Source organism: Sinocyclocheilus anshuiensis, unplaced genomic scaffold (genome assembly GCF_001515605.1).
Source record: "Sinocyclocheilus anshuiensis isolate Anshui unplaced genomic scaffold, SAMN03320099.WGS_v1.1 scaffold320, whole genome shotgun sequence".
Lineage (NCBI taxonomy): Eukaryota > Metazoa > Chordata > Actinopteri > Cypriniformes > Cyprinidae > Sinocyclocheilus > Sinocyclocheilus anshuiensis.
Window position 1 is genome coordinate 67,420 of NW_015554092.1, and position 10,475 is coordinate 77,894.

Consider the following 10,475-nt stretch of genomic DNA (forward strand, 5'->3'; position numbering starts at 1 on the left):
TCAAGTTTCAGGTTAATTTTTAATAGTGTTTCTTTTTTTTTTATTTAAAGCAATGCAGTTCCGTTTTTAATTTCACCTCTGTATGTTAGAGGGTTTTAAAATCTTTTTCAGTTTCTTCTCTGTGTTTGTCAGCTGATGATGTATAGTGAGTGACGCACGCCGTTATTTTAATACACCAATATAATATATGTTCTGGGCGCCCTTTGACCTTTCACCTGAAATCCAGTTGACCTGTCCGTCTCGCCCTGATCTCTGTTTTCAGTGGGAACTCTGCCCTAAACCGCCCGTCTTTGTTTGGTGCGGAAAGAATCTGGCGTGTTCTGCCGTCACACATGGTTTCTGGAGAACTGACTCCGACCTGGAATGTTTTCAAGCCACTTTTAACCTAGTTGAGTGTGAGCGGCGGGCCCTTGGCTTATTGTGCTGGCGGGGACAGCTGTCCTTGTCCTTTTCCACTGACTCCTCACCCGGATTTTTAAGGGAAAGGCGGCCGCAGGAGCGGTGTGTGTAACCTTTGTACACGGTTTAATCAGGCTGGGGTCTGTCTGGAAAACTCCTTTCCCTTGATCAGAATCAGCTCAAAACAAACACGCTTGATCACAAGACCGCTGTTTGTTACGGAGCTCTTTTCCTGTGACTTAAAAGCAGGTTTCCGAATGCTTTCTTAATAGTGAACACAGGCTCGTGCATCAAAGGTCGTGTTCAGGGTCACATTTGCCAGGTTAATCTGAATCTGCTGTGCTGCATGTGTTGTTATGTGATCGTGTTGTCTGATGGCTCTTCTGCAGGTCCATCCACATGCGCTTCGAGAAGGAGGTGGAGGTGAAGGGCATCCCAGCGTACCGCTTCACGCCGCCCCGAGCCGTGCTGGCCAGCGGCAAGAACAACCCAGAGAACGAGGGATTCTGCCTGACGCCAAAGAACTGCCTAGACGACGGCGTGCTGGATGTGTCTGTGTGTCGGAACGGTGCGCTAATGTGTATATGTACATGTAATTCAGACATGCATGAACACAGCTTACTTGTATATTATAGGATTACAATTGAAGATGAAACCAGTTTAATTTAATATTCAATTTTATTCTAATTTCCTTTAATCATTCATTTAATTTTATACTTTAATTATTGCTCATTGGCTTTCTTATGCAGTTGTTATGGAGTTACTAGGCTGTTTTGAATATTTTAGGCAGTTGCCATGGAGTTGCTATGATGTTTTGAGTATTTTAGGCTGTTTCAATGCAGTTGCTTGGGCGTTCTGAGTGTTTTAGGCTGTTGCTATGCAGTTGCTTGGGTGTTTTAGGCTGTTGCTATGCAGTTGCTAGGACATTTTGAGTGTTTTAGTCTGTTGCTATGCAGTTTCTAGGGTGTTGTGAGTGTTTTAGGCTGTTGCTATGCAGTTGCTAGGGCGTTTTGAGTGTTTTAGTCTGTTGCTATGCAGTTGCTAGTGTGTTGTGAGTGTTTTAGGCTGTTTCAATGCAGCTACTAGGGTGTTGTGATTGTTTTAGGCTGTTGCTATGCAGTTTCTAGGGTGTTCTGAGTGATTTAGGCTGTAGCTATTCAGTTGCTAGGGTGTTGTGAGTGTTTTAGGCTGTAGCTATTCAGTTGCTAGGGTGTTCTGAGGGTTTTAGGCTGTAGCTATTCAGTTTCTAGGGTGTTCTGAGTGATTTAGGCTGTAGCTATTCAGTTGCTAGGGTGTTGTGAGTGTTTTAGGCTGTTGCTATGCAGTTTCTAGGGTGTTCTGAGGGTTTTAGGCTGTAGCTATTCAGTTTCTAGGGTGTTCTGAGTGATTTAGGCTGTAGCTATTCAGTTGCTAGGGTTTTAGGCTGTTGCTATGCAGTTGCTAGGGTGTTGTGAGTGTTTTAGGCTGTTGCTATGCAGCTACTAAGGTGTTGTGAGTGTTTTAGGCTGTTGCTATGTAGCTACTAGGGTGTTGTGAGTGTTTTAGGCTGTTGCTATGCAGTTGCTAGGGTGTTCTGCGTGTTTTAGGCTGTTGCTATGCAGTTGCTAGGGTGTTCTGAGTGTTTTAGGTTGTTGTTATGCAGATGCTTGGGTGTTCTGTGTGTTTTTGTCTGTTGCTATGGAGTTGTTAGGGTGTTCTAAAATGTTTAGGCTGTTGCTATGGAGTTGCTAGGGTATTTTAGACTGTTTTAGGCATTTCATTTTCTACTTTATTTCTCATTGCCCTCTGTGTCTGGAGCAGTAATATGAGTTTCTGTTCCCCCCATACATACACTCACACACACACACACACACACACTCTCACACACACACACACACACTCACACACACACACACACACAGTCTAATTTCCCCTACATGTGTTGAGAACAGAGGTGGTAAATCATCTGGGTTACTTGAGGTCACTCCTGATTGCTTTCATGCTCAAGGTCAGAGTTCCCTTGGTCTTCTCATGAGACGATGTTCCTCTTTAACGTCACGACAGGATGAAGCTCTACGACTCTCAGGGGGCTCGTATGAGAGAAGGCATTGTTAAGACAATGCGAGGAGGAGACGTCATTTCTGCTGTTAGACAACAAAACATTCGTAATGACTGATGTTCTGTGAGTTTAGAGGACATCCCTTTATCTGACGAGGGCACTGACTTGTGAATGAAAGAAGAGTGTGAAACAGTAGCCTATGTGCTGTATGATGCTGAATGTTTCACTCATTGCTTTGTTTAATTCACTGAGTGAGTCAGTTATCATCCTGCCAATGAAAAGCGTATTTTGCATTTTGAGGAGGTCATGCAGAAGGTCATCTAGGTGATTACTCATATCGCGCACTGCAGAAATAGTGCATGTAGTATGTTGTTCTCAACATATCCACTCATGTTAAAATGTTTGATCTTGTAATTCTGTAGTGCATGAAACTAAACACCAGATTTCACTCTAAAAACTAATTTTTTGTTCATTTAATAGGAACAACACGTTCATGAACATTAGTTACAATATGTAAACACTGGATAGACTGTATATATATATCTTTTTAATTATTAATTTTTTTGAAAGAAGTCTCTTCTGTATACAGTAAAAAATACTGTAAAAACCATAATAGTGTGAGTGAATATAATATTATATACTTTTTTTGGGAATAATAATTTTTTTAAAGAAGTCTCTTCAGTAAAAATTATTTAAACTATTTAAAATAGCTGTTTTCTATACATTAAAATGTAATTTATTCTTGTGATGCAAGTTGATTTAATCATTTAATATTTATTTTTATTGAATTATTAATTTATACATTATACATTAATTATTACTTATTTATGATGATAATAATAATAATAATGTTTTTACTGTGATGTACAGTACTGTACTGAAAATTGAACGTCATGAAAATAATGTCACAGTTGAACAAATCATAATGGTACTACAAAAACATTTAATTTTCCTTATGCAGTATAAAATGGTTTTCATTTAAAAAAAAAATTATTTTGAGTTTGGGAATCCATGGGCTGATCAAATGAATGCCTTGATTGCAATGCACGTCTCTTTGGATAAAAGCATCAGAAATGCAGTGATTTTGTGGTGTAATTGTTGTCTCAGGTGCTCCTGTCGTCGTGTCGTTCCCTCACTTTCATCTGGGTGCTGAGAGGTACGCCAAAGCCATCGATGGCATTTCTCCGGTGCACGAGCGTCACCAGACCTTTCTGGATCTGAACCCTGTAAGATCTGCTGTGTTGTGATAAGACGCTTTGAAGTGTTGATTTGCATGATCAGTGTCTCGTTCTCTAATGTATTTTTTCCTGTCTGAAGTGTTTTTGTGATATAATTGGTTTGATTGCTGCAGTCTGGCTCAGATCTTCTGGTTTCTCCTCAGACTATGGGAGTGCCTGTTCGTGCCATGAAACGAGCCCAGATCAACATTCATCTCGAGAGAGTGACCGGCTTTCCGTGAGTGATGCTTTCCTGTCTGATATATTTAATCGGGCCGTTCTGATAAACAGCCGTGAGTGTATGTTTTTATAGTTTTCTGGCTGAAGGTCTTTTTGTCCTTTGTTTCCTCAGTTTGACCAGGAATCTCAATGGCACCATCTTCCCCATTTTGTTTCTGAATGAGGTGAGAGTCAGAAGTGGATGATTTAGTGACCAACGGTTTCGTCTCCTATAAAACCGCTGAATGATTTTCTGCTGTGTTTGCAGTCGGTGGTGATTGACGACGCTTCGGCCGCAAGGATTCAGAAGCTGCTGCTGATCGTGACTCTGGTCTCTCATTTCCCGCTCGTCCTCGGGGCTCTGGGAGTCATTCTGCTGCTCGTCTGTATCATCCTTGTCATCCGCTTCTATCAGAACAAGGTAATATGACCACCCAGAACACCCTAGCAACACCCTAGCAATGACCCAGAGTACCCTAGCAACCACTTAGCAACCATACAGAACTCCCTAGCATCTGCCTAACTACCACCCAGAACACCCTAGCAATACCCTAGCAATGACCCAGAGTACCCTAGCAACCACTTAGCAACCATACAGAACTCCCTAGCATCTGCCTAACTACCACCCAGAACACCCTAGCAATACCCTAGCAATGACCCAGAGTACCCTAGCAACCACTTAGCAACCATACATAACACCCTAGCATCTGCCTAGCAACCACCCAAAGTACACTAGCAACCACACAGAACACCCTAGCAGCTCTGGTCATCTAATTTCCCAAAACACCCTAACAACCGCTTAGTAACACCCTAGCAACCACCCAGAACACCCTAACAACTGCCTGACAACACCCTTGCAACTGCCTAGTAACTGTCCAGAACACCTAACAACCACTTAGCAACACTATAGCAAGTCTGGTCTTCCCATTTTCATAGAACACCCTACAACCACCTAGTAACACGGTAGTAACCACCCAGAACAACATAACAACCACTTAGCAACACCCTAGCAACAATAGTCTTTTCATTTCCCCAGAACAACCTAACAACTGTCTAGTAACACCCTAACAGCCACCTAGCAAATTTGGTCTTCTTATTTTCCCATAAATACCGTAGCAACTGCCTAGTAACACCCTAGTAGCCAGTCAGAACACCTTAACAACTGCCTAGCAACTCCCTAGTAACTTTGGTCTTCTTATTTCACCAGAACACCCTAACAACCACCTAGTAACACAGTAGTAACCACCCAGAACAACATAACAACCACTTAGCAATACCCTAGCAACAATAGTCTTTTCATTTCCCCAGAACAACCTAACAACTGTCTAGTAACACCCTAACAGCCACCTAGCAACACCCTAGCAACTTTGGTCTTCTTATTTTCCCAGAAACAATGTAGCAACTGCCTAGTAACACCCTATTAACCACCCAGAACACCCTATTGACCACCCAGAACAACCCAACAACTGCCTAGCAACTCCCTAGTAACTTTGGTCTTCTTATTTCCTCAGAAACACCCTAAGAACTCTCTAGTAACTCCCTAGCAACTGCCTAGTAACACCCTATTAACCACCCAGAACACCCTATTGACCACCCAGAACAACCCAACAACTGCCTAGCAACTCCCTAGTAACTTTGGTCTTCTTATTTCCTCAGAAACACCCTAAGAACTCTCTAGTAACTCCCTAGCAACTGCCTAGTAACACCCTATTAACCACCCAGAACACGCTAGTAGCCAGTCAGAACACCTTAACAACTGCCTAGCAACTCCCTAGTAACTTTGGTCTTCTTATTTCCTCAGAAACACCCTAAGAACTCTCTAGTAACTCCCTAGCAACTGCCTAGTAACACCCTATTAACCACCCAGAACACCCTAGTAACCATATAGAACACCTTAACAACTGCCTAGCAACACCCTAGTAACTTTGGTCTTCTTATTTCCTCAGAAACACCCTAAGAACTCTCTAGTAACTCCCTAGCAACTGCCTAGTAACACCCTATTAACCACCCAGAACACCCTATTGACCACCCAGAACAACCCAACAACTGCCTAGCAACTCCCTAGTAACTTTGGTCTTCTTATTTCCTCAGAAACACCCTAAGAACTCTCTAGTAACTCCCTAGCAACTGCCTAGTAACACCCTATTAACCACCCAGAACACCCTATTGACCACCCAGAACAACCCAACAACTGCCTAGCAACTCCCTAGTAACTTTGGTCTTCTTATTTCCTCAGAAACACCCTAAGAACTCTCTAGTAACTCCCTAGCAACTGCCTAGTAACACCCTATTAACCACCCAGAACACCCTATTGACCACCCAGAACAACCCAACAACTGCCTAGCAACTCCCTAGTAACTTTGGTCTTCTTATTTCCTCAGAAACACCCTAAGAACTCTCTAGTAACTCCCTAGCAACTGCCTAGTAACACCCTATTAACCACCCAGAACACCCTATTGACCACCCAGAACAACCCAACAACTGCCTAGCAACTCCCTAGTAACTTTGGTCTTCTTATTTCCTCAGAAACACCCTAAGAACTCTCTAGTAACTCCCTAGCAACTGCCTAGTAACACCCTATTAACCACCCAGAACACCCTAGTAACCATATAGAACACCTTAACAACTGCCTAGCAACATCCTTGCAACTCTGGTCTTCTCATTTCACCAGAACACCCTAACAACCACCTAGTAACACCCTAGTAACTACCCAGAACACCCTAACAACCACCTAGTAACACCCTAGTAACTACCCAGAACACCCTAACAACCACCTAGTAACACCCTAGTAACTACCCAGAACACCCTAACAACCACCTAGTAACACCCTAGTAACTACCCAGAACACCCTAACAACCACCTAGTAACACCCTAGTAACTACCCAGAACACCCTAACAACCACCTAGTAACACCCTAGTAACTACCCAGAACACCCTAACAACCACCTAGTAACACCCTAGTAACTACCCAGAACACCCTAACAACCACCTAGTAACACCCTAGTAACTACCCAGAACACCCTAACAACCACCTAGTAACACCCTAGTAACTACCCAGAACACCCTAACAACCACCTAGTAACACCCTAGTAACTACCCAGAACACCCTAACAACCACCTAGTAACACCCTAGTAACTACCCAGAACACCCTAACAACCACCTAGTAACACCCTAGTAACTACCCAGAACACCCTAACAACCACCTAGTAACACCCTAGTAACTACCCAGAACACCCTAACAACCACCTAGTAACACCCTAGTAACTACCCAGAACACCCTAACAACCACCTAGTAACACAGTAGTAACCACCCAGAACAACATAACAACCACTTAGCAACACCCTAGCAACAATAGTCTTTTCATTTCCCCAGAACAACCTAACAACTGTCTAGTAACACCCTAACAGCCACCTAGCAACACCCTAGCAACTTTGGTCTTCTTATTTTCCCAGAAACAATGTAGCAACTGCCTAGTAACACCCTATTAACCACCCAGAACACCCTAGTAGCCAGTCAGAACACCTTAACAACTGCCTAGCAACTCCCTAGTAACTTTGGTCTTCTTATTTCCTCAGAAACACCGTAAGAACTCTCTAGTAACTCCCTAGCAACTGCCTAGTAACACCCTATTAACCACCCAGAACACCCTAGTAGCCAGTCAGAACACCTTAACAACTGCCTAGCAACTCCCTAGTAACTTTGGTCTTCTTATTTCCTCAGAAACACCGTAAGAACTCTCTAGTAACTCCCTAGCAACTGCCTAGTAACACCCTATTAACCACCCAGAACACCCTAGTAGCCAGTCAGAACACCTTAACAACTGCCTAGCAACTCCCTAGTAACTTTGGTCTTCTTATTTCCTCAGAAACACCCTAAGAACTCTCTAGTAACTCCCTAGCAACTGCCTAGTAACACCCTATTAACCACCCAGAAGACCCTAGTAACCATACACAACACATTAACAACTGCCTAGCAACATCCTTGCAACTCTGGTCTTCTCATTTCACCAGAACACCCTAACAACCACCTAGTAACACCCTAGTAACTACCCAGAACACCCTAACAACCACCTAGTAACACCCTAGTAACTACCCAGAACACCCTAACAACCACCTAGTAACACCCTAGTAACTACCCAGAACACCCTAACAACCACCTAGTAACACCCTAGTAACTACCCAGAACACCCTAACAACCACCTAGTAACACCCTAGTAACTACCCAGAACACCCTAACAACCACCTAGTAACACCCTAGTAACTACCCAGAACACCCTAACAACCACCTAGTAACACCCTAGTAACTACCCAGAACACCCTAACAACCACCTAGTAACACCCTAGTAACTACCCAGAACACCCTAACAACCACCTAGTAACACCCTAGTAACTACCCAGAACACCCTAACAACCACCTAGTAACACCCTAGTAACTACCCAGAACACCCTAACAACCACCTAGTAACACCCTAGTAACTACCCAGAACACCCTAACAACCACCTAGTAACACAGTAGTAACCACCCAGAACAACATAACAACCACTTAGCAACACCCTAGCAACAATAGTCTTTTCATTTCCCCAGAACAACCTAACAACTGTCTAGTAACACCCTAACAGCCACCTAGCAACACCCTAGCAACTTTGGTCTTCTTATTTTCCCAGAAACAATGTAGCAACTGCCTAGTAACACCCTATTAACCACCCAGAACACCCTATTAACCACCCAGAACAACTTAACAACTGCCTAGCAACTCCCTAGTAACTTTGGTCTTCGTATTTCCTCAGAAACACCGTAAGAACTCTCTAGTAACTCCCTAGCAACTGCCTAGTAACACCCTATTAACCACCCAGAACACGCTAGTAGCCAGTCAGAACACCTTAACAACTGCCTAGCAGCTCCCTAGTAACTTTGGTCTTCGTATTTCCTCAGAAACACCGTAAGAACTCTCTAGTAACTCCCTAGCAACTGCCTAGTAACACCCTATTAACCACCCAGAACACCCTAGTAGCCAGTCAGAACACCTTAACAACTGCCTAGCAACACCCTAGTAACTTTGGTCTTCTTATTTCCTCAGAAACACCCTAAGAACTCTCTAGTAACTCCCTAGCAACTGCCTAGTAACACCCTATTAACCACCCAGAACACCCTAGTAACCATATAGAACACCTTAACAACTGCCTAGCAACATCCTTGCAACTCTGGTCTTCTCATTTCACCAGAACACCCTAACAACCACCTAGTAACACCCTAGTAACTACCCAGAATACCCTAACAACCACCTAGAACACCTTAACAACTGCCTAGCAACACCCTATTAACTTTGGTCTTCTTATTTCCCCAGAAACACCATAAGAGCTCTCTAGTAACACCCTAGCAACTGCCTAGTAACACCCTATTAACCACCCAGAAGACCCTAGTAACCATACAGAACACATTAACAACTGCCTAGCAACATCCTTGCAACTCTGGTCTTCTCATTTCACCAGAACACCCTAACAACCACCTAGTAACACCCTAGTAACTACCCAGAACACCCTAACAACCACCTAGTAACACTCTAGTAATTAATTAGAACACTGTAACTCACTCGGTAAACAACACTTTGGCAAAAAACAAGGACACAATAGCATATGTTTGGCAATGCCTTTGCTGTCACACAGAACGCCTTAGCAACCAAAGTGATCTGTCTGTCTGGGAGACTTCAAAGCTTCAAACTACAAGCTTTTCAAACTACTTTAAACTTCCAGCTTTACATAAACAAACATAACGTTTGTCTTAAGGGTCACAAAGTGTGTTTGTGAGAAAGTTGAGGCTTTTCAGAAAAATCTCCATTATTCTCCAGCTTATTCTTCACTTTCCCACCAAAGTTTGCACTGAAACCCTAAAATGTGACATTCTCTGTCCGCTTGGTTCACACGCACTAAAGCTGCCGTCAAACCATTCCAGGAATATTTCTGAGTGTGTTTGTTGTGGAAGCTGAACGCTATTCTTCCAGAATCCATCTCCTCATTCACACGAGTCGCTGCTGTAGAGCAGAGAAAACTAAAGGACGTGTGGAGTTTGAGAAAATCAGGCAGTGCTGAGATGATACTGATGTGATAGTAACTCAATCTACACCCATGAACAAAAATATGGGCCCCACTTTATATTAAGTCATCAAAAATTTACATCATTTACATCAAAAATTAAGTACAATGTACTTATTGTGTTCATATTGTATTGCAAAACATTTTGCTGCTATTGAGGTGGGATAAGGTAAGGTTAGGGACAGGTTTGTTGGTATGGGTAGGTTTAAGGGTGGGTAAAGGTGTAAGGGATGGGTCAACTGTGTAATTATAAATGTAATTACAGAAATTAATTACAGATGTAATTACATGCAGGTATTTTTAAAATATAAGTACAATGTAAAAACACGTACAGTATGTACACATATTGTATTGCAAAACACTTTTGCTGCTATTAAGGTGGGATATGGGTAAGGTTAGGGACAGGTTTGTTGGTATGGATAGGTTTAAGGGTGGGTAAAGGTGTAAGGGATGGGTCAACTGTGTAATTATAAATGTAATTACAGAAATGAATTACAGATGTAATTACATG

General features: G+C 42.7%; 1 protein-coding gene across 1 annotated transcript in view; it reads left to right on the forward strand.

Annotated features, from left to right (window-relative positions):
* The window catches only part of LOC107669280 (lysosome membrane protein 2-like), a 37,136-nt gene that overhangs the window by 25,535 nt on the left and 1,126 nt on the right, over positions 1-10,475 (forward strand). Inside the window, exons 7-11 of the mRNA XM_016461457.1 lie at positions 789-967; positions 3,545-3,663; positions 3,819-3,892; positions 4,007-4,058; positions 4,142-4,294. Of these exons, the coding sequence (XP_016316943.1) occupies positions 789-967; positions 3,545-3,663; positions 3,819-3,892; positions 4,007-4,058; positions 4,142-4,294 (577 nt within the window). The remainder of the gene's footprint in view (positions 1-788; positions 968-3,544; positions 3,664-3,818; positions 3,893-4,006; positions 4,059-4,141; positions 4,295-10,475) is intronic.